The 27,171-nt window shown below is 54.0% G+C and overlaps 1 protein-coding gene across 1 annotated transcript in view; it reads right to left on the reverse strand.

The window, feature by feature from the left end:
* Positions 1–211: 211 nt before the first annotated feature.
* The window catches only part of SLC12A5 (solute carrier family 12 member 5), a 28,697-nt gene continuing 1,737 nt past the window's right edge, over positions 212–27,171 (reverse strand). Inside the window, exons 2-26 of the mRNA XM_059898605.1 lie at positions 23,321–23,415; positions 22,838–22,969; positions 22,311–22,457; positions 21,447–21,501; positions 20,815–20,945; positions 18,605–18,846; positions 17,571–17,782; positions 15,787–15,957; positions 15,379–15,477; positions 15,179–15,236; positions 13,303–13,477; positions 12,575–12,693; positions 12,157–12,255; positions 11,106–11,225; positions 10,650–10,754; positions 9,241–9,409; positions 6,283–6,478; positions 5,281–5,450; positions 4,729–4,860; positions 3,716–3,823; positions 2,515–2,637; positions 2,223–2,422; positions 1,865–1,879; positions 1,473–1,606; positions 212–1,262 (exon numbers count right to left, since the gene is read on the reverse strand). Of these exons, the coding sequence (XP_059754588.1) occupies positions 1,171–1,262; positions 1,473–1,606; positions 1,865–1,879; positions 2,223–2,422; positions 2,515–2,637; positions 3,716–3,823; positions 4,729–4,860; positions 5,281–5,450; positions 6,283–6,478; positions 9,241–9,409; positions 10,650–10,754; positions 11,106–11,225; positions 12,157–12,255; positions 12,575–12,693; positions 13,303–13,477; positions 15,179–15,236; positions 15,379–15,477; positions 15,787–15,957; positions 17,571–17,782; positions 18,605–18,846; positions 20,815–20,945; positions 21,447–21,501; positions 22,311–22,457; positions 22,838–22,969; positions 23,321–23,415 (3,299 nt within the window). The 3' untranslated portion in view covers positions 212–1,170. The remainder of the gene's footprint in view (positions 1,263–1,472; positions 1,607–1,864; positions 1,880–2,222; positions 2,423–2,514; positions 2,638–3,715; positions 3,824–4,728; positions 4,861–5,280; positions 5,451–6,282; positions 6,479–9,240; positions 9,410–10,649; positions 10,755–11,105; positions 11,226–12,156; positions 12,256–12,574; positions 12,694–13,302; positions 13,478–15,178; positions 15,237–15,378; positions 15,478–15,786; positions 15,958–17,570; positions 17,783–18,604; positions 18,847–20,814; positions 20,946–21,446; positions 21,502–22,310; positions 22,458–22,837; positions 22,970–23,320; positions 23,416–27,171) is intronic.

Raw genomic sequence — 27,171 nt, forward strand, 5'->3', positions numbered from 1 at the left:
AGCGCTGGGGCCTCCCCGGTGAGTCCGGCCCCCAACCCAGAACCGCCCCCGCCTCCCTCCTCTGTCCCAGGAAGGAAACTCCAGGGGAAGGGACGCCCTCCAGCTCCCCGATTTCAGTCTTTGGCGAAGAGCCATGGGATAGGGGGAGCAGGCGACAAGCCGATTGAGGAGAGACGCCTGCTCCCCCAGCGAAGGCACCGGGGCGGGGCTTCCTCGGTGGGGCGAGGGCCTCTCTCGGTTTCTCCTCCTTGAGGAACGCCCCTCCCCTATCGTGGCCCCAGCTTGCATAAGAGCCGATGAGAAGAGGCTGCGCCCGCCTCTGCAGCCACAGTGGAAGCTCACTCCGCTGGGAGGCGAATCCAGGAAAAGCTGGACACTTGTCTCACTTCGTCTCCGAGAAGAACTAGAGGGAAGGGTCGGAAGCCAAAGGCGCGCGGAAAGGGTGAGGAGACGTCGAGGGGGTGTCGAGGGACCACGACTCCCGCCTGGGCCTAAAGCACTTTTGCTCTCAAACTCTCGGACGTCAAGGAAAACCCAGCCTCCCGAGGCCTCCGCCTTCCCTGGGCGCCCCCAGCGGGAGAGCTCGACAGTGGCGAGAAGTCCGTTGCGCTTCTAGTCACAGAAATATGGGGACGTTAAAAATACACGCGATGTCTCCTGTACACTATGTATAGGCTCGGCCGGCCGGCGCCTGCGGCCGCGCGAGGACAAGTGACGTAGACGGCGGAGCGCAGCCTCCCCACCCCGCGCCCTCCGGGCCGCCGGGGGACGGGTGCAGAGCGAGGACGGGGCGGGGCGCGGGAAGAGAGGGAGAGGGCCGCGCGGACTACCGGGCGTCCTCAAAGCCCCAGCTCCGCTCCTCTCTGCGCCTCCTCCGACCTTTATTGCAGCGTCTCCTCCGGCGGGGCGAGGCCGGGCTTAGAAAAAGGGCAGCCGGGGCCGACAGGGCGACGCGCCAACGGGGCGCTCGGGGCTCTGGTCTCCGCGCGGGGCGGTCCTCTCCGAGTCAGCCCCGACCGACGTGGCCTCCGGGCTTCAGGCAGCGGGGAAGGGGGCCAGGGCGCGGGCACAGGGTCTGTATGTAAACGGTGACAGCGGCGGGGGGCGCGGCGAGGGCTCCGGGGCCGCGCGGGCCGGACGCGCTCGGGCCCGGGTGGCAGGTCCTGGCTCTCAGGAGTAGATGGTGATGACCTCGCGGCCGCCGCCGCGGACCAGCATCACCCGGTCCAGGTGCTCGGTGAGGACCTCGAGGAACTCCATGTCTGAGCGCCCGTCAAGGAGAAAGACCGTCCCCTTCCCTCCCGATGGAATTAGGGTCGTGCGTGTTGGGCGCCAGGGGAACGCTGGGCTCGCGTCCCTGTCCGCGGTGCTGATTCTGAAGCAGACCCGGCTCAACTCTTCCTTCCCAGGGCCAGGACCTAAGTCCCCTGACGTCCACCTCCCCCTTCCTCCCAATTTTAAGCCCAGGATACAATTTTCGTCACCGTTGCGGTTGCGGGGAGGCCCAGGCATGTTGAGCAAAACAAGCTTGGCGTCCCGGGATTTCTTGACGATGACCTCGTTCAGCCGCACAGCGGTGTGCATGCGCCGCACGTTGGACTGGTTCCTGAGGGAGGGAGGAGGGCACGTGAGGCTGGGAGAAGGGAGAGTTGGATCCAGTCGCCCTTCCAGCCCCCCCACCCCAGCACTGCGCTGCTGGGATCTAGTCCTTGCAAGCCAGGGACCACCAACCCTAGACTTCTCCAAGCTGGGCTATTCGGAGACCCCAGAGGTCAGGGGCACGAACTGAGGGTTCCTGGTGGAGTGAGAAGAGGAGGGACCCTGGCCAACCTAGGGGAGAAGTTAAAAATTCTGAAGCACTTACAAGTTCTCCCACTCCCTTCAGGAAACATAAGAGAAGCAAAGAGAGGAAGAAAAAGAGAGGGGTCAGAAAAAGCAGGAGAAGCTGAGGACTACTTGAGCCACCATCAACCACCCTGTGTGCAAACTGGTCCCGCTCTCCCAGCCCCACAGGCTTCGCCTTTCCACTGCCTGCACCTGGGAGTTCTGACCCTTAGCAATCAAGCCCAACCTGAGTCCTCAGATGGGGAAACCAAGACAAGGTCTGGGCTGGGTCTTCCGACTACCAGGCCAGGACCCCTTCTGCTCATTTGCTCTGCCATGGGGAGCAAAGACCCTGTAGGCTCACCCCAGACCCTAGCCCTTAGCCCCCAGGCCCGTACGGCTTCATGCTGAAGAAGTCCTTGATGCCCTCTGAGGAGACAGGACTGGGGCCCTTGTTCTTCTCTGCCACAGATTTGTCCTTGGTCCAGGTGAGATGCACTTTCTCTGGATCTGCCTCGCCCTCCCGTTCGGGTTCCTCCCCCGGGGACGGTGAGCTGCTGGGGCAGCTGGGAGCACTCTGGTCATGGATCAGCTGCACCTGAGGGATAAAAGAAGGGACAGCACGTGACTCCTTTGGAGGCCAAAGTTCCTGCTCCCACTGGCTGGAGCCAAACCACCCCCGCTGCATACCTCCTCTTCCGGCTTCTCCTCGCTGTCACCAGCTGTCTCTTCTGGGACGTTGAGGCGGAGCCGAGTGTTGGCTGGATTCTTTCTCCGGATTGAGCCCCGAGACTCATCTGTGATACTCTGGATCTAGGGAGTGACACAGGTTGGTGCCAGCTCTGCTGGAAATCACTACCCATGCCCTGCAAAGAGCTACCCCCAGAGCTGACGTTCAGCCAGGATGTGCGCTTTCGGGACCCCTACCAGTTGTTAAACTATTGCAATGCTTCCACATCAAATAGCTATTGCCCCCACTGACCTGGCCACTCCAACCCCTCTCCAGTACCCCTGACCTCTCCACTATCCAGCAACCAAAGGGTTAACACCTGGCCCAGCTGGGCTCTGCCTTAGCACTACGGTCCAGTGCCAGTTCTGACTGGTCAGAGCACATGCCATTTCTTACAATTTTACTGTCACCCACCTCCAAGATCTCTTCTGTCCCCAATCCCCAGGGTACCATAGCTCATTTCCCCAAGGACCCCATTCCTTGGGGTGGGGCTTTCATTCAAATGCCAGAGGGCTAGTGGTCCCACATTACCCACACTGGGGAGATCTTACAGCCATACCCCATGAGAGCTCATCATCGTTACTCCTGAGAACCCACCGTCCACACCCTAGGAGGTTTGCCCCCAACTCTCATCATCAGCTGCATCCTGAAATATCCATCTGTTACCCACTCTCTAAGACTCTCTAAGGGTCTATCACATAATCCCTTGTCCCCCACACTGGCAGCCCACGCCCCTGAGAAATCATCATCCATACATATTTAACATCCACTATTCTCCCTTGGGCCCCAGAAGTCACATAGTGAGCGGAAGATCTGTCACGCATGCCAAAGCCCCTCTGCATCCTGGCTGGGAGGCTTGAGAGATGCAGCTGCTGTGTGTACCCTTGCTGCTGGGGAACCCAGTGCCAGAAGGTGGCAGTGCCAATGGCCAGGAGTGGGCCATCCCAAACCTGTGCACACCCAGAGCTGTGCACACCTTCCCACACATACATGCAGCTCCCCAATCCTCTATCTCAGCGGCCACTCCCTACAAAAACGCCTCTGCGTAGATGAGGGTCCCCTCATTAAAGCATCTCTCGCTTGAGTTAAACATTGCTCTCCTTTATAATTCAAGGACATCTGCAGCTTGAGACTCTCTGAGCCCAGCCAGGGCAACCTCACCTCCCGCTCCCGCTCATTCTTGGTTAAATGCATCTGCTTGAGGATCTGGGAACGCTGCTCCATCACCAACGTCTTCTCGTAGGTGTAAGCCGAGATGTCGCTCTCATGCTGTGGGCAGGCAGGGGTGGGGATGGGGTGGAGGAGGGGCAAGGGGGGAAAGTATGAGCACTGAGCTTAGGCGCAAGGCCAAGGGGAGGGAGGCAGGCCCCCTTCTTTCTGCCAACCTAGGATTTCCCTATCCAATGACCTAGTTTAATCAACAGTTGTGGGAGGCAAGGACAAAGCAGAGGGCGATGCTCTTTGAAGGCAATGCAGCTCATTCCCTCCTCAGCCAAGCACAGGACTGGGCGAATGAATGGGTGAATTAATGAATGAGTGGATTAATTAATTACCTGGGTGAATGGAGAGGGGGGAGAAATATAAAAAGGAACACAGAGATGAATGAATTATGTACATGGATGAATGGATGAGTGAGTGAATAAATACATTAACGGGTATGTGGGTGGATTAATGAATACACAGAGAGATGGGTAAATGGATAAATAAGCTGAGAGGAATGGACAGACAAGAGGCTGTAGAGTGTAAGTGCGAGGAGCATGGACTCTAGAGCCAGTCTGCTTGGGGTTGAATCCTGGCCCTGCCACTTAGTGTGTGTTCGGGGCAAATTACTTAAACTTTCTGTGCCTCAACTGCCTAATCTGTAAAATGGAAATGCTGATAATTGTATCGATTTCATTGATTGCTGTGAGAAGTAATATAAAGTGCATAGTACAGTGCCTCACATGTAGTAAGCATTATTAGACATGGCTATTCTTATGAAGGAGAGAAGGGTGTATGGATGGATGGATGGATGGGCTCTCGGGTGAATATGTGAGAGGCTAAAAAGTGGATGCAGGGAAGGGATCCAGCATCACAAGCTGATGGGAGTTGGGGTTCCCCATTTGGTTCTGGGGCCAAGGGGAAAGAGTCCAGAAGGGACTCCAAAACGTCAGAGGTGGCTCCTGGGGACTCACCATCTCCACCACCTCGACCTCCGCGGTGATACGTAAATGGTACAGAAATGTGGTCAAATCCTTCTTCATCTGGATGCTATTGTCATCCATCTGGGCCACAGTGAAGATTCGCATCTTGCACTTCCGCCAAACCTGGAGGGGTGAAGGGGACCCAGAAAGGTCCAGCCCAGACGCAGTGCGAAGACCCAGGGCCAGAACGTAGACAGGACCCTGTCCCTCACCCTTCCCACGCACCTTCCCACACATACATGCAGCTCCCCAATCCTCTATCTCAGCGGCCACTCCCTACAAAAACGCCTCTGCGTAGATGAGGGTCCCCTCATTAAAGCATCTCTTGCTTGAGTTAAACATTGCTCTCCTTTATAATTCAAGGACATCTGCAAGGGGAGACACCTTCAGTTCCCAGCATCTCAGAATTAAGGAGGGGATTGGAGCCCTTTCCCAGGAGGTCACGTGGAGGCTGGCCCCTTCCGGAGCCCAGAAACCCCGCCCATGGATGTGGGCACGAGCGCACAAACACGCGGACGCTCACTCGCGCACACGCATGCGCACCTTGTGGTGCCGCAGCAGGAAGGGCAGCAGCATGAGCATGCCCCCGTCGTGCACAATCCACCAGACGTCGATGCTGCCCTCCGAGAAGCGCTCCGGGTTACCAGGAAACATGGAAACGTTCTTGGTGACCAGCAGGGCCAGGTGACCGGCCGTTGTTTCCCGGACCAGCTCTGGAGGAGACCAAAAAGATGGCCACACGGTAAAACAGTGACCCTGGTCCCCTTCTGGCACCCAGCACCCCACCCCCACCCCATCCCACTTTGGCCTTGGGCTGAGGAGTCAGAAAACCCCCATCTACCTGGGCCTCGTCGCTTGTTTGAATTTGGGGAAGCCTGTCTGGGCCTCCGTTTCCCCACCGTTCAAGTGGTGATAACAACACCTGCCCTTTCTGATTAAGAACTCGACCATGCAGGGCTCACTTAATCCTCCCAACCACCTTCTAACTAGGATCTACCGATAAAGCCGCCTCAGGGTTTACCAGCTGCGTGACCTTAATCTCTCCATGCCTCAGTTTCACACCAATAAAATGGAGACAGCAATGCCTAGCCCTCACAGGCCTGCTGAGAGAATGAGAGAAAGCCTCCACTTGTCTGGCACACAGAACACAGTCTGTAAGTGTTAGTTATTGTGTTACTTAGTACCCACAACTACCAAGGCATCTGATGCTCAGAGAGGGTGAGGCACTTGTGAACAGTCACACAGCGAGGAAGGGCCAGAGGGGAGATGTAGACCCGGGCCTCAGCGACTTCAAAGCTGTAGCTCTTCCCACTCCCTGCACTGTCTTCCTCCCAGGGTTGTGAACCCTGCCGGAGCCAAGACTGTTTCCTCCACACCTGAGTCCCCGGGCTCCCCGCACAGTGCCTGGCACATGGGAGGCTTTGAACGCCATCACCTGCATATGCCGACTCCATACCTGTTACACCTGGGAAATGGTCCCCAGGCCCAAAGAAGGACAACCACCCCCACCCAGCCCTCTACCACCCCGAGCCCACACAGCTTTACCAATGAAGTTCCTCCACGTCTGATGATCTTCCTTCTGCCGCCAGTTTCGGGGCCAGCCAACGAGCACGGTGTTGTGCTGCAGCCCCCCAAGGCCCCCGGACTGAATCAGGTGGGACACGCCATCTCGCAGGTTGGAGGAGATCACTACCTGGCAGAAGCCCTTCACCTTCTCTGCCTCCATCAGGCGCCGGATGGACTGCGGGGAGGGGAGGGCTCAGAAAAGGACCAGCCTCAGGCCTCCCTAGTCCTGCCCAGCCTCTTGCAGCCTCCCTAGCCCCCATCTCTCCCCCGCATCAGCCCCCCATTCCTGAAGCTCAGCTCTGATCATATCGGCCTCTGGCGCCCCATCACCTATGGCCCCCGTTCCTTGCTGCTCAGTCAGAGCTCTGCATGTTGGGACCCCACGCTTCCCACCGCCCTCCCGTTGCTCACACAGTCCCCCTGCAAGCTCTCACCCACCACCCAGAGCCCCTCCCCGGCTGACCCCGTTGTCCATGACACCCTGGCCTGGCCCAACTCAACCATCACCTTCCTCAGACACCACCCGTCCACCCAAACCACAATGAAACTGGGCCCCTCAGCATAGCCAGACAATTTGGTTTTAACAGTTTTTAAAAGTTAGCATGACAGTAAGCATTTAAAACACACATTCAATCTGCACGATGAGGGAAGTGTTCTTATTACTCTCACTTTATAAGTAAGGAAATTGAGGCTCAGAGAAATTAAGACTTGCTTCAGGCCATACAGATAATGGATGTTACTGTAGAGGTTCAAGTCCAGGGGTCTGACTCCATCCTTCACACTCTTTTTTTTTTTATATAAATTTATTTTATTTTATTTTATTTATTTATTTTTGGCTGCTTTGGGTCTTCGTTGCTGCATGCAGGCTTTTCTCTGGTTGCGGCGAGCGGGGGCTATTCTTCATCACGGCGTGCGGGCTTCTCATTGTGGTGACTTCTCTTGTTGTGGAGCACGGTCTCTAGGTGCGCGGGCTGCAGTAGTTGTGCAGCACGTGGGCTGAGTTGCTCCGCGGCATGTGGGATCTTCCCAGACCAGGGCTCGAACCCGTATCGTTGCTCCGCGGCATGTGGGATCTTCCCAGACCAGGGCTCGAACCCGTATCCCCTGCATTGGCAGGCGGATTCTTAACCACTGTGCCACCAGGGAAGCCCCCCTTCACACTCTTAACCAAGCCTCTGATGTCAAACAGAAAGGGCTCCTGGGCTTCCCTGGTGGTGCAGTGGTTAAGAATACCCCTGCCAATGCAGGGGACACGGGTTCGAGCCCTGGTCCAGGAAGATCCCACATGCTGCGGAGCAACTAAGCCCGTGCGCCACGACTACTGAGCCTGCGCTCTAGAGCCCGTGAGCCACAACTACTGAAGCCCACGCGCCTAGAGCCCCTGCTCCGCAACAAGAGAAGCCACCGCAATGAGAAGCCCACACACCGCAACGAAGAGTAGCCCCTGCTGGCCGCAACCAGAGAAAGCCCGCGCATAGCAACGAAGACCCAACGCAGCCAAAAATAAAAAAGAAAGAGAAAAAAAAAAGGAAAGGGCTCCTATTTCTACCTCTGCCCCCACCTGTTTAATTCAGCATGCAGTGGCTGAGAATGCACTGTGCACCGGCCCAGGCCCCAGGGGAGATGGAGAGGCACAAGACCAAACCCCAGCCCGCAAGCTGGTCACAGGCTGGTGGGGAAGATAGAACATACACAGAAGGCTCTCAAGCCCACCTGAGGTTGACAGGTGCTACATTAGAGTTAATAACTGCGGAGCAACGTTGGGCAAATCACCTCCCTCTATGAGCCTCAGATTTCTCATCAGTCAAATGGGCATCGTGACAGCTACCTCGTCCAGGAAGAGGGTGGGTGACATAACGTGATGTGAGTAGAGCTTAGTATATACAGCCTGAGAGATCCTAAACACTCAACACATTCTATTGCTCTGCAGTTATTCACTCTAACCTCAGACGGGTTTGAGAGCCTTCTGTGTATGTTCTGTCTTCCCCACCAGCCTGTGTCCACCTTGAGGGCTGAGATTTGGTCATCTACCTCTCCACGTCCCCCGGGGCCTAGCCCGGTGCCTGGTACACAGCACATTTGCAGCCACTGCATGTTAAATTAAACGGACCAGTGGAGGCCTCCAGCCCTGGGCCCTGACAGATCAGTGTGAACGGCCCAGTGAGGCAGAAACAGCAACTGTCGCAAGCCATTAGGGGTGCCCCTCCCCGTCTCATCTCACCTCCCTCAGGCCCCCTTTCCTCTCTCCACTTCTAGCCATGGCCCCGAGGGGAGAGAGACCTGAATCGCAGACAGAACCCACTTCCTCTGTCACCCACCAGACACCTGTTAATGACGCTTAATGCAGAGCCCAGCTGCCCCAGCCCACACTGGCTGTGTACACTGCTCTGTGGACGTGGACCAGGGGATGGGAACAAGAGCAGGTGACCCAGAGTCAGGGACCCGGGTTCAAATCCTGACTATGCTTCCAGCCACCTTTGTGACTTCCAGCAAGCTGCTTTCCCTCTCTGGGCCTCTGTTTCTCCCTGGGCCAAACAGGGATATTCACCCTGCCGACTCCACTTGGTGTGGGGACCAAAAGAATCCACCCATGTGAAAACGCTTTAAAAGATTTATGCTTTGGCAGGTGGAGTAGGGGTCTAGCAGTTCTAATGTGAGTCTCCGTTTTCTGTCCTTAAACAAATGACCTGACTTCTCTAAGCCTCAGTTTCCTTATCCATAAAATGGGCACTTCCGGCTCCGATCGTCTTTGGTTCTGCGAGTTGGATTCTAAGGAACTCACTTGCTGAGCCCTTGGACTCCTCTTCTAAGGAAGAAGACAGAAAAGCCTGAGCCCCAGCTGATGGCAAAGGCGGTAGGAGGGAAAGTGGAAAGGAGCAAGGACTGTCTTCCTGAGTGCTGCATCCTTCCGCCCTCCCCGCCAGGGCCTCTACTTACCTCCTCCGCCCGCTGGGCCTGGGGATGGTTGTCCAGAAAGGTGCCCTCAAGGACAGAGCCCACAATGGTCAGGCCCTTCCCTGCCTTGAGCTGGGAGGTCAGCGAGAGCAGCTGTGGATGTACCACGTTCTGGTCTTGGTCCACACGCACCAGCACCAGCAGCTGTGGCCTGAAGAGGGGGAAAGGTCACATGATCCGTCCACCACCTGCCCAACCACCATAAACTCATACACCCATACACCGTACACTGGTGAGTTCACTAACCACCCGACCTCCATATTCCTATCCACCTGTACACCCACCACCCACCCATCCACCTACACATCCATCCATCCATTTCCTTGAGTATCAACCCATCCAACCATCTCCCACACATCTATCCATCTACCCACCCATCCATCTCTCCATCTACCTCACTCACCCATGTATCCATCCACCCCCCCCACCCATTTTATCCTTCAGTTATACACTCATATCCATGTTAATTTACCTACACATCCGTCTACCACCATCCATTCACACATTCACCTATTCACCCAACCACCCTCCCATACATATACACATTCAGCCATCTACCCATTGGTTTATTTGTCCATTTCCTTATTCATTTAGCCACTGCAGCCAGCCGGCCACCCATCAATTGAATAGCATTCTCTAAACACCTACTCTGGGCTAGACCCTGTGCTAAGCATTTGAGGATTCACAGACAAATTATGCAAAGCCCCAGTCTCTGGAAGCCCAGTTTAGTAGACATCAGCAAGGACAAGCCAACGATGTCCTAGGCATAGTTCAGAGTTCCAGGCCTTAGTCTTAGCAAAATGAACCTGAGGGAGAAGAAGGAGGGATTGGCCTTGCAGAGCAATCAGTTAGAAAGCACTCTGGGCTGAGAGGCAGGAGGTCAAGATTCTGGGTCCAGTTCTGCCTTCCATGACCCCTGAGACCTTCTCTAGGCCCTGACTGTCACGTGAATAAAATGGAGATCGTTATTAATCTAGAGATTTCTAAGAGGCCCTATAACTCTCAAAGTGGATGATTCACCTCTCCCAGAGCAAATGCTACATGATACTACGTTTACCTGTCTGTGCGCATGCCTTGTCCACGGAACTGGGAGCTCACTACATCCCCAGAGACAGGAAGTGGGCAGGGCATAGATCACGCGTTCATATATTTTTTCTAACGCATGATGGAATGAATGGATGGATGGGTAGATGGTCAGGAGACTGGCATGGCGGGTGGGGTTTTGGAGAACAAATGTCTGGAACTCAGGTCAGCCTCGGTGTTATAGGTGGGAAGGGTTCAGACAAGGCTGAACACTCAGCAACAGCAAAACGAAGCAAGCGGGGTGGGTTAGGCCCTGCTCCCTGCCTCTCCCCCCGCTGAGCCCTCACGCTTGTGCCTCCACCACTGACCTCCAGTTCTTGGTGTGCGGGGGCCCTTCCTCTAGGCGTAACAGGGCGTAGCGAGCAGCACTGAGAGACAGGCCTCGGATCCCATCGCCCCACTCCTTCTCCGCCCTGGGGCCGGGAAGGGGGATCACAAGAGGCAGAAAGCCAAGGAGTGTCAGGGAGAGCCGTCCACCCTGAAGTGGCCACCCCAGCGCAGAGCCGTCTATCTCAGGCTCAGAAAGGAGGTCGCTCCTGCCACCTCCATTTCTCAGAGCTTCAGCCCCTCCCTCTGCTCCTGTTCCGTATCTCCCCATCCCACCCCATCACCCTTTGCCCACCACTCTAGTGCCATCTTCTCCCACTTCCTGCCTCATCCCCCCTACCGCCCCACCACCGAGCACTCATCACCCCTCTCTCTCCCCTCCTCCCCTCCTCCCATCCCTGAGTCTCACCCAGCCCTCCCCACTTCCCCGCGCTTACCCACGGTACTCGATATACTTGTAGATGAGCCCCGCAATGAGCATGGCCACCAAGGCATAATACCAGGAGCAGATGAACATGAGGGCCAGGCAGAGGCTCATGCCCAGGAACGAGAGTGTCCTGGACAGGGGGAGGGAGAGCCGGCCTCTGAGCCCTGGTGGGGCTGTCACTGGTGCCCGGGCTCAGACAGCAAGAGTTAGATGGGGCGGGGCATGGGCAAGACCTGGGAGGCTACAGCCAGGTCTAGGGGAAATCACACCATCATCTCCATGAGCACCACGGGGACATGGGGCCTTCTGGATGAATGAGCAGCCACAGACAGGGTACCTCCCCTTGCCCCACCCAACTCCTAAGTCACCACACTGCCCTGTCCCAGTGCCTTAGACCCTGCCAGACCGCCCTGCCACACCACCCTGCCAGGGAGGTTCTGAGGCAGGAGTCTCTGGGGAAAGTTGGAGGCAAGATCTCCCAGGAGGAATGTGACCCCAGGGAAGAGGTGACTAGCACAGCAGTAGCACTGAGATGGGAGGCAGGCAGCCTGGGTTCTGGGCCAGGTGTGCCATAGTCTTGCTGGGTGGCCTTAGGCCACCTTTTGCTATTGGAGCCTCCGTTTCCTTTTGGTAGAACAAGCATGATCTTTCCTGCCCTGTCTGCCCCACAGGCCTATTGTGAAGATAAAGAGCCATCAAGGAAAATGATCAGAAGTCCAGCCCCAATAAGGAGCATCTTCCGTGCACCAAGCAGTGTAATGCTTACAAGGGCCTATGAGGTAGGTGCAGTTATTGTCCCATTTCACAGCTGAGGAAACTGAGGTTTCCTTGTCAAGACTGGAAGGTGTTGCACACTATTGACAGGAGAGGGATTCTAGCTGAGACTGTTTATACAGTGTTATGTTATTACTTGTGATTATAAGGAGACCTTCTCCAGGACTTTTCTCATGCTAGTTGTGAAAAGTGGAGTTTGGGATCCTTAGACCTGGAGGGGATGGGCTGGGGTGAGGGGGAGATGAGAGGACGGTCCTCTGGGGCAGGGAGGGGGAACGGGCACCCACCAGTGGTAATAGCGAAAGCGTGGCCGCCAGTTGGGCGTCCTCAGCAGTGTCTGTACCGCACAGGCCAGGTTCACAAACATGTAGCACATCAGAAAGAACCTAGAACACAGAAAGGTCCCAGGAGAGACAGAGATGCAAGGGGAGACAGAGACAGAAGCACAGGGAGAGAAAGGAAAGGGAGAAAGAAACTGGGGAGAAGGCCGAGTCATGTTCTGGGGCTTAGGAAGAGGTTCAAAGGCCAAATCCCCTTACAACACGCCCTGATGCATGTGGGGATGAATCTCTGTATAACAAAGGACAGGTTTCTACGACAGTGGGGTTGATAAAGTGTTTGGGTGGGCTGTCCAGGGTCACAGCTGAAGGATCCAGGTAGAGAGACCCCCAGAGCTGATGGGGAGGGCAAGAGGCCAGCACGCACATAGAGAGGATGGGGGCGACCTCGTCCAGGGATGCAATGAGGATGCCAATCTCGCAGATGCAGGCGGTGAGGAGCAAGGCCCACGTTGGCTCTCCGTTGGCTTTGCCGTGGCCGAAAACCTGAGGACAGAGCAACCATCACAGGGGCCTGAGACCTTAAGGACTTCTTGTCTCTCTCTTCCAGTCTTGGAGACCAGTACGGCAGAGGCAGGGAGAGGATGCTGTATTTCTCATCCTTTAAATGCACCCAAGGGGATACCAGGTTTTTGCTGTATCTTGCCCACTCTGACATTGGTACCCCAGTGCAGTGCAGTTCAAATGATCCCTGAAGGGGAAAAGGAGGGGACAGATGGAAGAGGAGCTACAGGGGGCCAGCAAGCAGCCATGACTGAGCTCACCATAAATCTTTTTTTTTTTAAGTACCACAGAGAGAACACTTCTCTTACTTGCCCTTTGGCTGCCTCCCTGAGTCCCCGCCCAGTCACGAGGCCAAAGGAGGACCATTCATTTTTCCCCTAAGAGCAGACAACCCTGCCCAAAGAGATGGCCCTGATGTTGGGCCCAAAGGCACACCCGTTCTTCTTAGTGGCAGCACAGAGCAGCAGGGCCCAGAAGGCAGGTCAAGGTTTGCCATGGCCCCTGCTCCCTGCGTAGCCGCCCTGGGCAGGGGCCTGGCTGGCTGGTGTAGGGGGTGGACTGTTGTCCCCACACCCTGCCCCTGCCGCTGACCTGCAGGAAGGGCACTATGCCATCGCGGGAGATGGCCTGCAGCAGGCGTGGAGCCCCCGTGAGGCTCTGCAGCCCAGCCCCGCAGGTGGAGAAGAAGGATCCGATGACAATAACCCAGGGGGACGGCCAAGCCAGGGTGCCCACCACCAGGTTGCCATTCACAGCTTCGCCAAACCTGGAATGAAGCAGCAAAGGGACAAGAGATGCTGGGTGAGCACCGCCACCTGGATTTCCAAGGGCTCCCACACAGACTGCGGGACCAACTGTGTGTCCACTATGAGGCTAGGCTGTGCAGGGGAGAAGGGACAGACAAAGCCCCTGATGAGCTGGGCACTTTCTGTCTGTGTGACCTTGGGCAAGACATTCAACCTCTCTGTGCCTCAGTTTCTTCAGCTGTAAAGTGAGGATCATTATAAACCTATCTCATACAATTGGTGGGAGGAATAAGGAGATACAATATGTAAAATACTTGGCATGGTGCCTGATACGTGGTACTAATACCCTTATCTCACCCCTCCCCCCAATAGTGATTCTAGTACGAGGTCAATTGTGTACTACTATGTCATCCTGGGCAGATATCTCAAACTATTAGAACCTCAGTGTCTCCATCTGAAAAATGGGGGTTCTGGCCTCATCATGTAGTGATGGTACGTGGTGTGAGGATCAAGAAAAGCATTTTCTAACAATGACACTGTCTTCAAATGGAAGATGCTGCCTCAGTAGGTAGGGAGAGCCCTGTCCCTGCAGCGTGCAAGCAAAGGTGCACTCAAATGGGCCGTTGCTGAAGGACTTCAAGAAGCAGATGAAAGATTATCCTGAATGACCTGCCGAATCCCTTGCAATCTTGTGGGAGGTCTACGATGAAATGAAATGAGATAAATGGAGGTTAAGTTGCCCTAAAAGCTAATAGGTGTAACATATGCAAATTGCCCATTTGGCCAGGTCACCTCCCTACTTAAAATCCTTCAGGGTTTCCCCCATTTTTTATAAAATAAAGCTCCAGTTTCCTGGTGCCAAAACCCAGGCCTCCAGGACTGGCCCTAGCCTAGGTCTCCAGCCTCATGTCCCCACTTCCTGGAAGCCAGAATGGCGCCTCGAAAAACTGACTTCTGTGACAGGACCTCCTGTTTCACCCCGCTGGTTGTGTATGCACACACCCTCCAGAGGTGTGTGCTCCAGAAGCTCTGAATGCTTACAGCTACTGGTACCCCTGCCTGCGCGTGCACACACACACGGCTCTTGGTCTCCTCTACCTTTGTCCATGCTGTTCCCGCTGCCTGGAGCGCCCTTCCCCCTCCTACTTTCCTAGGTAGTCTCTATACCACTCAGCATGTAAAGTGGGAAGGAGACATGAGAAAGCGTGTATAAGGCACTTCCTCAGCATCTCCTCTTCCCCGACCCTCTGGGACTGGATCGCAGCCTCCATAACCCCCAGGCTTTGCTCTATCGCCACCCCTACTGCTCGGCATTTCAAGTCTGTTGACAAGTATGGTGACCAGCTCCAAAGAGCTCCTTCAGAACACAAATCATTAGTTATTTATCTTTGTTATTTATCCCTGCCCCCAGAACCATGGACAGTAAGGAACACATAGACATCCAGGAAATAGTAAATGAATTAGTAGATTTTAAAGAAAAAGGAAAGGAAAGTATCATTATCTTAAAGGAAATCAGACACCACTCATGCTTCTTGAGTTGGAGTGACAAGAGAAAGGTGAATTATAAGAAAGTGAGTTGACAAGCAAGCCCTGTGGCCTCCCTCCCACAAGGCCCCTTGCCCAGGTTTCAACTCCCCCGCCAGGCTTGTTTCCCAGAACCCGGCCCTCCACGCCCACCCCCCCCCCCCCAGAACAGTATCCTCCCTGATCCCCTTACTTACTTGTCCCGAAGGACGACCCCCTCGATGCAGGCCCCAAACAGAACAACGGAGCTGATGTCTGCAGCAGAGGATGAAGGAGAATCCCCAGGGTGGCGCTCCCCTTCCTCCCCACCCCTCCTGAGCCAGCCAGGTGAAGCTTCAGAAGCCGTCCGTCTAGCCCTCCCCACCCACGGTGGTCCCAGCCCAGCAGTGAAGGATACAGACAGCGGAGGTGGTGGCGATGGCCAGGATGGTGCCAGTGGGAATTGACTTCTGGGCATCCCGCAGGTCCCCAGAGCGGTTAGAACCAGCCATGATCCCTGTGAACAGAGGAGCAGCTAGGACAGGAGCCACAGGAGACCAGACAGACTGAGAAGAAAGGACATCAGCCTCAGAGTCAGGAAGCCGGGGACCTAGTCCTGGTCCACTGACTCCTATGAGAACTTGGGCGTGTTACTTGGCTTCTCCGGGCCTTAATTCCCTCACCTGTCTGTCCAGTGGGAACTGAATTGTTGGCTCCTGCCTATGTAATGGGGCTGTTGGACTCAGAAACTCCCCACATCATGACTGACTCTCTCCCTACCCATCCACTCCCAGCCAGAGTCCTCCCTTTCTGAGCTCCCCTTCACCTGTGACTGAGGGGAAGTAGATGCCAACCAGCAGGGTGAAGTAGGAGGTCATATCGCTGAAGACATAGGGATGGTCCATGTCGACAGGGGTACCATCTGCCAGGCCCACCGAGGGCATCCCACGCCTTTCCACAATCACCCCCTTGGTCAGGTAGGAGCTCCAGAGGTTCTCTGTGGGAGAGACAGGATGCTCAAGGAGAAGACCAGACGTCAGGGTGCCAGAGCTCTGGGGCCAGGAGGTGGGGTGGGCAGAAAGAAGGGTCAAGGTCAACCACCTCTCACTCCCCCTGGGCCTTATTTCCACCAACATTTCCTAAGCTCCCGCTTTGGGCCAGGTCATGTGCAGGGGCTTTGCACATGAATCAGATCTAGTCCTTGCCCTCAAGTGGTCCAATCTACTGGGGGACATAGATACACACAACTCAGGCTGATTCAGTGTGTCCCAAACTGATCTCACCACCCACTCACTCCAAATGGCTCCTTTCCTATATCCCTTATTTTGGTAAATGGCTCTACCATCAACTCAGACAGCTTGACATTGCCCTCAACTGCTCCCTTTCCCCATCTCCATTTCAAAACCATCTCCAACTCCTGTCCCTTATTCCTCCTAAATATTTCTCAAATACGCCCCTTCTCTCCTTTCCAGGGTTCCTCCACTTCTGCACTAAATGTCAAATTTAGTGATAATTGTGATGAGAACAGGCAATTCTTGTGTGGAGGGCTGTCCTGTAGCATTGTAGGGTGTGTAGCAACATTCCTGGCCTCAGCCACCAGATGCCAGTAATAACCCTTCAGTTGTGATAACCCAAAATGTCTCCAGACGTTGCCACGTGTCTCCTGGGGGGCAAAACAGCCCTGGCGGAGAGCCACTGTGCCATTCCCACCGCTGTCACTCCATCACTCCAGGTAAGAAAACCACCATCTCTCACCTGGACTCAGCATCAGCCTCCTCCTAGACTCCCTGACTCGGTTCCGTCTCTGCTTTTAGCCCATCCACGTTAGCAGCCAGAGTGAACCTTCACAAACAACAAGCTGACCCCGTCCATCCCTTACTCAGACCCTTTGGTGGCTGTTCATTGCCCTCAGAACACTGTCCAAACTCTTCAACATGGCTTCCAGGGCTGACCACAGTCAGGCTCACGCCAGCCTCTCCAACATCATTTCTTGATTGCCCTTCCTTCCTTTGTACTTTATGCCCCAGTCATACCAAATTGCCTGTGGTTGGAAGGACACAATATGCTCTTCTGTGTCTGCATGCTTTTAGGCAAGCTGTTCTTCTGCCTGTAATTCCCTTATTCCCTTTGTATAACTGAAAATCTCTTATTTGTCCTTCAAAACCCTTCTCAGATGAGTCCAGGAAGCCTTGTCTCACCACCTTATACACATGACCACTCCCTCCCTTGGGAGGTCTCTGTTCATTGAATGCACACCTACACATGTCCTAATTTATTTGCTATTACATCTGTCTCTGCTATTAGACTCCTTGAGGCCAAGAACTGTCACTTATGTTGCGTTCCTGGTGATCAATGCAGTGCTAGGCAGTTAGCAGGTACTTAGTGAATACTTGTTAAGCTGATGACTTTCTTTCCCACTAGGTGGTAAGGTACACGAAGGCTCCCTTTCGTCTCCACCTCTCCGTGATCCCAAGGATAGAACATGGCCCAGAGTAGGTGCTCAATTAAAACTGATCGAATTTAACTGAATCCCAAGGAGTCCCTTAATCCTGTTTAAGCCACAATCCCTGCAGCATCCCCTGGACACCAGACCTCTTCCCTCCCTCAGACCTTTGATGAGGCCACTGGCAGCGCCAGGAATGCCCTGGATCTCCGTGACATTGTTTCGGGTGAAGTACTCATCACAGGTGGCGTTGAGGAATCGGGAGGAGCAGAAGAGGCCCCAGAGCCGTGTGGTCACTGTCTCATTTCCTTCCCAAGCCAGCTTGGCACAGACATCAAAGCCATGGCGAGACAGTGTGCGGTTCCCCAGGAGGCAGATCCTAGGGAGAGAAACAAGGCAGGAAGGTGGTGAGGGACGTAACTTTGCCCTGGTTTCACAGTAGAACCGCCATGGGAGCACGAAGAACATAGATGCCAGGGCCCCATATCCAGAGATTCTAATTTTAATTGGGATGGAGCCCAGGATCTGTGTTTTTTCAAAGCTCCCCACAAGTGATTCTTTTCTTTCCCCCAGGCCCTGGCAGTGAAAGCGCCGAGTCCTAATCCCTGGACCGCCAGGGAATTCCCTCCCCCCAAGTGATTCTAATACGCAGCCACGGCAGAGAACCACTGCTTTCGGGCAATGCTGTTTCAGCATCGTGGACAGCAGTCTCCGTGTGCCGTTCTTCTGGGCAGTGAGATGTAGGGTAATGTGCCCTAGGGAGAGAGGCAGAACCAACAGGGATCTGAGCCCCTAGACCCTCTCTTCTATGTCCTTTCCCATGATAGAGAAGATGTTTAATACTAAGAGGTTGTCCCATTCCAGAAGGTTGTCTCCACCCAAGAAAGGTTCCCTAACACAGACCGGTCTTCCCTTTAGAAATTGTTCCACCTGGCTCTTCCTAAGTCCACCTCACCAGCAAGCCATTGACCCTCACAAGGAAAACTGTGCACACCTCCAAAAAATGTTATCCCATCCTAAAGAGATTTCCCTTAAACCAGGAGAGGTTTTCCCCCCCCCCAAGGGAGTTTATTGTAAATCCACAACCACTCTGATTCTGAGGGATGGGGGCAGGGGGGTTGGCAGAGACTAGTGTGAAGCCCCTGAAACCAGTCCGGGGAGGAGGAGGAGGATGCCTGAGGCTCAGGGCAGCAGCACTTACGGGAAGTTGGGTGGGTCAAAGGCAGATTTGATGACCCCGGCATAGATGGCCAGGATGGAGAGGATGACACAACCCAGGAAGACAAGGGCAAACTTGTTGACATACTTGACGCCCACGAATACCACGGTGGCCATGCAGGTGAGCACACAGGTGCCATACACACGCATATTGTTCAGCAGGGCTGCTGCCTCCCCGCTGGCATCTTCTGCCTTAAAAATGGCCATAGCTGGGAAGAGGTAAGCCTGTGGGAAAGGGGTGAGGAGGTCAGGTAAGTAACCCAGTGAGAACCAACTAAGAATCACCCCAGGGAAATAACCTGAGGTGCAGGCAGGGCTTTGAAGAAAAGATACTCATCACAGCGTATTTACAGTAGTACAAGACTGGAAATGACATCCAATGATAGGGGAATAGTTAAGGAAAGCATGGTCTATCCTGCAAGGACTATTATACAGTCATTAAAAGATTGTATTGCAAAGATGTTGGGAGCAATTATTAAGTTCTATTATTTTGTTATCAAGTATAGTTCTTAATGATTGTTTACTGTTTTTATTATTTCAGTAAGAAAGGCAGATATAAATTAGAAATTCATCCCTAGAGGACTGGGTACATAAATCATGATATTTCCGAATAGACTATGTAGCTGTTAAAAAGGACAACATAGATTTATATGAACTGACTCAAAAAGCTATCCATGTTATATTAGGTAAAAACAATCAATTTTTTAAAAGAATGTGTCTTATCTCATTTTTGTAAATATATATGTGTACTTACATGTGACTATATACACACATATGTGTATATATGTCTGTCTGTGTGTAGATACATCAAAATGTTAACAGTCGTTTCCCCTGAATGGTAAAAATGTGAATAATCTTTATTCTTTTTGCACATCTGTATTTTCCATAATTTCTATACTAAATATTAATATATTTATATTCTTACAAAAGTTATTTTCACTTGTGATATTTGCAAAGAGAGTTTTGCATTATTAGAGAAATATATAGAGTTATATTTTCTAAAGACAGAATACAATATCCCAAAGAAAAACAAAAACTAGAAGGATACACCAAAATGATAATGATGATTTGCTTTAGGAGATTGTTATTTCCTTTTTTACATTCTTTGATTTTTTTCCAATTTTATGCAATGGGTAGAATTGCTTTTATAATAGTTTTTTGATTTTGTAAAAGCCATAGAGGTCTATTATTATTCTCTCATAATTTGGCTTTTTGGGTCCTTTATTCCCCATCTATCCTCCTGCCCCTGGACTCCTCCATTCCATCCCAAAAGCAGAAGCTGCAACATCTATTAGTTCTAGTTCTCTGAAGCCGAGTGGTTGGGTGGACAATCATGGGCTTCAGGGTCAGAAAGATACAGGTTCATATCCCTTCCATACATCCCTTAAACTCTCTGAGCCTTGCTTTCCTCATCCATAAAATGGGGACATCTTCTAACTAATGCAAGGGTCGTGAGGATAAAATAAAATGATACATTGAAGGCCACGGGGCCTGGGTAGAGTAGGGGTTTGGGAAATAAAGGTCAGCCCCACTTTCTATATACCAAGGAACCCTCTTCAGCTCCCACCTCACCTCCTCCTGCAGGGGCAGGAAGAACTGAGACCAAAGTCAGCAGCCATCCACTTCGAACACTGCCCAGGGACCTGACTTCTCATCAGTCACTGCTTCTAACAGATCTCTTTCTCAGCTCCCTCTTCTTCTCCTCTGCAATCCGCTAGCCATCAGCCCTCTACCACTAACATTCACAGAGCGCTTAGCACTGTCCCTGGCACACAGTAGGCAATCCTTGTGTGACATGACTTATTATTTCTTATTTCATGATTTTACTCTTCCCAACCCACCTCTGCCACTTGGTAGCTGAGTGACCTTGAGCAAGTCATTTCACCTCTCTGAGCTTATCATTTGTAAAATGGGCATAATAATACTTAAACCTCATGAGGATTCAAGCTAATGACTGTAAAGCACTTGGAACTCTGCTGAGAGCACAGTGGGTGCCTGATAAACGACAGCTGTTCATGTTACATAATTAGTGTATCCTGTCTCCCCAGCTAGATTGTGAACTCTTTCAAGACAGAACCATGTCTGATTTTCCCTTGGCCTTACTTAGTGACCCGGCCTACAGGAGGCGTCCAGGGAGCATCAGTTAACTGACTGACAGCCTGGGGCCCACACCTCCTCCTCGGCCCCTCTCACCAGCAGGATTTCGATGGTGCCCAGGATGTACATGGCCCCAGCAAACGTAGTGCCCAGGTAGAAGCAGAGGCCCACAGCGCCCCCAAACTCTGGACCCAGAGACCTGGAAATCATGTAGTAGGAGCCGCCAGCTGCAGAAAGAACCCAGTATCAGCAAGAGGTTCGAGGGGCACTGGGCTGCCGTAGGGGATGAGGGAGGATCAGAGACAGTGGTGGGAAGGGTGTTGCTCTGGGCCTCCCAAGCCTTACAAGCTGTAGCCCTAGGACTGAAGGGAGACCCAGCCAGACACTCTGAGTGGCTTTTATAGCACTAATTCCCATGTTGCTAATTACCCCTCTAAGGAGGTCATGGCTCAGAAAATAGGATGATGGAGAGGAGAGTCTCAGGCAAAGGGAGGAGATCTTGCATTGCCCCCATTCAACACCATCAACACCTCCGTCCCCTCCCCTTCACACGGCTGCCCCCATCTGTCCCACGAAAACACCGTAACCCAGCGCCCGAATCTGCAGTATTGCCTCTCTGGGGTCCTGATGGCACCCAAAGCCCAGGACACTGTCCCTCCTTCCAACTACTCAGGCCTCCCTCCCAACCATCCAGGCGCCTTCCCCTCCAAGAAGCCCCACTCACATACCAGGCACAACACCATTGGTTGCAATTGCACTCATGGAAATGGCCGTGAGCATCGTCTGTGAGGAGAGAGATCGTCAGAGTGGCGAGTAGGGTGGGGGCCAAACCTTCTACCCCATAAACACCCGCCAGACCCACAAGTCCTCTTCCACCGAGCTTGTCCTCGGTCCTGTTCCAACTCCTACTCCTGCCAAGTCCTTCTTGTCCAGAAAACCCCTTCTTCACCAAGCACATGAAAGAGACGCAAGCTATAGCATCAGAGAGCTCTGGAAACCCCAGCTTGGCTTCTGACCAGCTGTCTGACCGGAGACAAGTCACTTCAGTTCTCTAAGCCTCAGTTTCTTCATTTATTAAATAGGCAGGTGTACTAGCTTCAACACTGGCTACTCACACGCAGAGGGGGCTCAAGGGTCACGTGTGAGGAAACGTAAATGTCATGAGAAGTAGGTGTTTAGTGAACATGTGATTTTTTAGAGAGGATGGGAATAATTTAGTTACAAAGCTGTTTGGGACCCGTAATCCCATTTTTTGTGAGTCAAGACCTACCAAAATGTTAACTACTGTGAGACTGTAGGTGAATTTTATTTATTAGTGTACACCTATCTTTTTCATCAATGAGTCTGCGGTACCTGTGTAATTACACACAAGCGCGCACACACACAGCCAGGTGAAACCTGTTAATAGCCATCAGGCACTAGCCTGTGAGATGCTGGAAGGACCAGTCAGACCTAATTTACTCTCAAAGATTACACGCAGTGGTTCCTATAAAAAGATCAGGTCTCATGCTTCCCCCCCCTCCCCCTCCCACCCCCAGGTCCCTGCTCAGCCCCAGCTGTCAGGGATCAGGAGAGGGGAGGGTGTCACTCACACAGGAGCAGCAGATGAAGACCATGCAGAAGGACTCCATGATGCCTGCAATGCCCACCACCCAAGTGAGTCGCAAGAAGAGGATGACACCAAAGATGTTCTGCAGGCACGGTAGGTACACGCCCATGAAGGTACCCATGCGGGGGGCCTGCCAAGGAGGCCAGCGTCAGTTTCTGCAGCCCCCCCCAATCACTACCAACACCCCAGGCCCACTCCTCCTACCCCGGTCCCTCCATCCCCCACTTTCCTCTTCTCTCCATCCCCATCCCTTCATCCCTCTTCCCTCTGATTCTCATCTCGCTTCCCTCCTCCCTTCAGGCCTCCATCACCTATCCTTCAAGCCACCCCTCCCTCTCCCCTCCATCTCTATCCCTCACCTGCCATCCCTTCCCCTCCCTCAGCGTCCGCCTCCCATCCCCCCTCTGTCTCCATCATCCATCCCTTCATCTGAATCCATTTTTCCTCCCCCACCCTCTCTCCCCTCCCACCCTCCTTCCTCCCTCAGCCCTTCTTCCCCAAGGTCCTCACCTGCACCGGCTTCTTTTTTCCACCCTCATTGTTTTCTGCCTCTTCATGCTCCCTACTTCCCTGGGGCAGGTTGGTGTAGTTGGCCAGGCCACTAAGCAGGGAGGACACCATGGGGCTGGTGTCCATCTCCTCCTGGGGAGGGAGGTTGTCAGTGTTGGGAGGCTAGGGCCTGGGGGTGGGGGGTGAGCTAGATGGTAGGAGGCCGAGAGAGATGGGGACCAGGAGGGCAAACCGTTGAGGCTGGGATGAGATGAGCAAGGAGGGGGAACAGGCAAGGAGAACAGGGAGAGAGGGGGTTAGAGTAAGAAGGGGGATAGCAGGGGAAAAGGGGAGGAAAAGAAATGGCAGGGAGGTTCCAGGAAGCAGGTGGACCTGAGGGAGAGATGGAGAGGAGGGGACTGCTCCCCAGGGAAGGAGGGAGGGAGTGGCTGACGAAGGGGGAGGTGAACTGTGGCTGGAGGCCCAACTCCCCTAGGAACCCACCTCAAACAGGGCCATGTTCTTGCCATCATACTCCTTCCCCTTCTCTGTGTCGGTGCTGTTGATGAAGGGGCTGCTCTCCTTGGGGTTGCCATCACCTGAGAAGGCAGAGGAGTCAGGGGCCTGGCACCAGCTGGTTGTCGCCCACATACCTGGACGTCCAGCTGAGAGGCCACTTTAACTCTCTGCACAATGGAAAACTGGAGCTAATACTGCCTCCCTTGCAGAATTTGAGTTGACAGCGCGTACGAAGAGCCTAGCGCACTCCCTGGCTCGTACGGGGTGTTTAATGAACGTGGAGGTGCTCCCTTGCTCTTGGGGGTCCTACTTCATTCATCAGGGCACCCTAGACTCTCCAGCGTCCCCTCCTTGACCATAACTAGCCCATCCTGGTGTTTGGGGGTGGGAGCATGCTCTTTCCTAGGGGGGAAGGCAGAGAACACTGCAGCTGGGGCCCTAAGGATACTCCACCTCTTGGAAGAGTGACCCCCTTGGGCATCTCCTATGTCCCTCATTCATCTTCAGGCAACGAGTATTTACTGGATGTCTCCTGTGTGCCAGTGTGGGCATGGGCGTGGGGGAGTAAAACACAGAATAAGACACCATCCTAGCCCTTGGGGAACCCAAAGGGAGGGGAGATAAACCAGCAGCCAGGAATTTCCAACCCAGAGTGATCAGGTCCGCGGTAGAATATGAAAGAAGAGCTGTGGTAACACAGGAGAAGCATTCAGCCCAGCCTGGGAGGTCACGGAAGGCTTCCCAGAGGAAGTGACGTGTCAGCTGAGAACTGAAGGATGAGTAAGAGCTAGACTGGGAGGGAGGCGGGAGGGTGTTCCAGGCAGATAGAACAGCAGAACAGCATGTTCGATGGCCCAGAGGTGAGAGTGAGAGGAGTCGGTTAGAGGAGCTGGAAGAAGCTTGATCTGGCAGGAGTCTAAAGAAGGGGCATGGTGGGGTGGGGGGCAAGGATGGGGAGTAGCATGTAAAAAAAATGAGGCTAGGAAGGTAACTGTGGGCCGGGTCCTTAAACGACTAGCCGGCCATGTTAAGGATTTTGGACTTCATCCAGAGGACAATGGGAAATCATTGAAGAGTTTCAGGCAAAAAAATACCATGAACAGATTTGTGTTTTAGAGCAATTGCTCTGGCCTTTAGATGAAGAATACAGAAGCTAGTTAGGGACTTTCAGAAATCTGGGCAAGGGCCAATGATACCCAGACCAGAAGCAGTGTGGAACAATGAATAGACTCCAGAATTATTGGCACACATTTCTATGCCACATATTTGAGGATGTGGGAAGGAGGAATCTAGGATAATGCCTGGGTTTCTAGCATGGGTAAATGGGTGGATATGGTGCTATTTAATAAACAGGGGAAAGAAGGAGATTGGGGGTGGGGAAGTTGCTGAATTTGATTGCTGGTGAGGCGCTATAGGACACTCAAGTGAATATGTCCAGAATCACTTGGATGTACGGATCAGTCTGGGGCCCAGGAGAGAGGCCGGACAGGAGGAAGACATGGGGGTAGCCCATGAAAAGGGGTGTAGGAAGTGTGTGAAACCGTGTGCCTGGAGGAGATCACCCAAGAAGAAAGTCTCTAGGGCATTAAGGAGAGGGTCCTTTCAAAGAGATATAAGGGGCCCTCCACAGACACACTCCCTTGGCTCCAGCCATCACACTTTCTCAGTTTCAGGGCTGAATCCCAGCAGTAGACATCTCTTTGGACTCCGGAGAAACTCTCCAATGACCAAAACAGAAGTGAAGTTGAGGCCCTACATATTCTGAATTTCCTGTCCCCTCATCTCCTGATCTCTCTCTCTCTCTCCCCATCTCCCCAAATCCTCCCCATCCTCTCCTCCTGGAAACCTTCCTTCGTCTCTCAGCCAGGGTCCATCCCCAGAGCATGACCTGCTATAACCCATCTCATCCTCATCCCGACTCAGAATTGTGGAAGTGATGCCTCGTATCCTCAAGGGAAACCCACCACCGTCTCCTGTCGCCACGTCCACTTCACTCGTCAAGCCAAGCACTGCTCCCAACAGGGGCCTCCCCCAGCTCACTCTTCTCCTCACATATGGGGGTTCCTGGGGCTCGCAGACCGGTCCTCCCAGTGGGAGCCTGGCATGTAATAGGTGCTCAGGAAAAAGTCTGTGGAGGTGAATTCCCCCAGGCTCCCTTCCTGACCCCCAGCGTCTCAGAAGAGCTGTTTGGGGCCAGAGAAAAGGAGAAATAAAAGCGAGGTGGGTCCCTCCTCCTTTTAAAATGCTGGCAAGATGCCTCGTGTTCCTATCACACTATGGCGGTAACCAGAGGGGTTGAAGGGGGATGAGGTGAGAAGAAATTTCTTAATGGTTAAGAAAACAGGCTGGAGCCAAGGAGATTTAGGTTCCAGTCCCAACTTTGGTGGCTGTGTCGACACGTGGGGCAAGTCACTTAAACTAAGCCTCAGTTTCCTACTTTGCAAAGGGATAATGATGGTATTTAACTCATAGGGCTGTTGTGGGGGTTAAGTAAAATAATGCCTGTTGGGCGTGCCTGGCACCTAAGTGTAGCTACTGCCGTTACTGTTACAATTACGATTACTAATAGACGTGGTACCCCGTCCAGCCTGGGCTCCCTATCCCACACGCCTTCCCCGGCAGCAAGATTTAGGGGCCCTGTCAACTGTGGGACTGGGTCCCTCTCTCTACAGCGTGCGCTCTTAGGGGCAGGACAGCCAGACACGAGAGCCCCCCATTCCTTTCACACCCCCTCCTCTCCTTCTTCGTGGGGGCGCGGGGCGCGTGCAGGGTGGGAATGGGGGGCGTCCCGGCCCGAGACCCGGCATCTAAGCAGCCCCGCGCCGGTCTCCATGGCGACGGCGCGGGCAGAGAGCGCCGCGCGGAGCAGAGCCGGCCACGCGCCCGCAGCGGCTTATGTAACGCGACGCGCAGCGCGGAGCCAGACTCCCGGGCGGATCCCAGCCCCGAGATGAGGGCAGGGGAGGGGGCGGTTCGTAGGCTTGTCCTGGGTCCCGCCTTTCCACCCGCCGCCTGGGTGGGACGCCAGGCCCCCGGTCTCGTCTGCCAGGGCTGATTTTGTCCCCTCCCTGGAACACCGGTTGAAGGGGAGGGGTGAGCTTCATGAGTTCTCAGAGGAGCAGGACTACGAAGGGGGAACTCGCCCTGATTCCCCAGAGCCAGGGGTCAGGATGATGGGAGAGCGCCGTGCGGCGCGCGCGCGAGAAGCAGGGCCAGACTGAGGCTGAGCCCTCTCGGCCCCCGCCCCCGCCCCCGCCCCCTGGGAGCTCTCAGCCCGAATCGGCTTTCAATTAAGCGGCGGCGGCCAGAGCTCCCGGGGAGGAAACAGGCTAGCGGCGCGGGCTAAGGAGCCTCCCCTGGGGGCCTGGGGCCAGGCCTGGGGGAATCCCCAAGCCAGATCGGGGGAGTAGGGGAAGGCGTCAGATCCCAAGAGGAAAGGAGACCTGGGGGCCAGAGACAATATCCTTGTGTTCTTTAGTCCACAGGAGCCTTCTTACTCTGGTCATTCCCACCTCCCCGAGGTCAGGACCCAGGTCCCCTCCTACATTTCCAAGAACCTAAGTTCAGAGATGCCAGTGGTTCTCGGTCTGGTGGTCTTCCCTCAAGCCCAGTAGGTCCTTAGAGCCCCCTATCATCGTCTCCAGGCACCACTGGGAGGCCTTCTTTCTCTCTCTGGGACCCAAAATGCCAGACCCAGGTCCTGGCCACTCTAGTTCTAGATCCTGGACACTGATATCTAGGGAGAAAGTCTCCCCATGAGCCTGCTACACGCAGAGTCTGGAAAACTTATGGGGAGGGGGTAGAACTGAAGGGAGTTCCTAGACTCCTGCTCCACA

This window comes from Balaenoptera ricei, chromosome 15, assembly GCF_028023285.1.
Source record: "Balaenoptera ricei isolate mBalRic1 chromosome 15, mBalRic1.hap2, whole genome shotgun sequence".
Classification (NCBI taxonomy): Eukaryota; Metazoa; Chordata; class Mammalia; order Artiodactyla; family Balaenopteridae; genus Balaenoptera; species Balaenoptera ricei.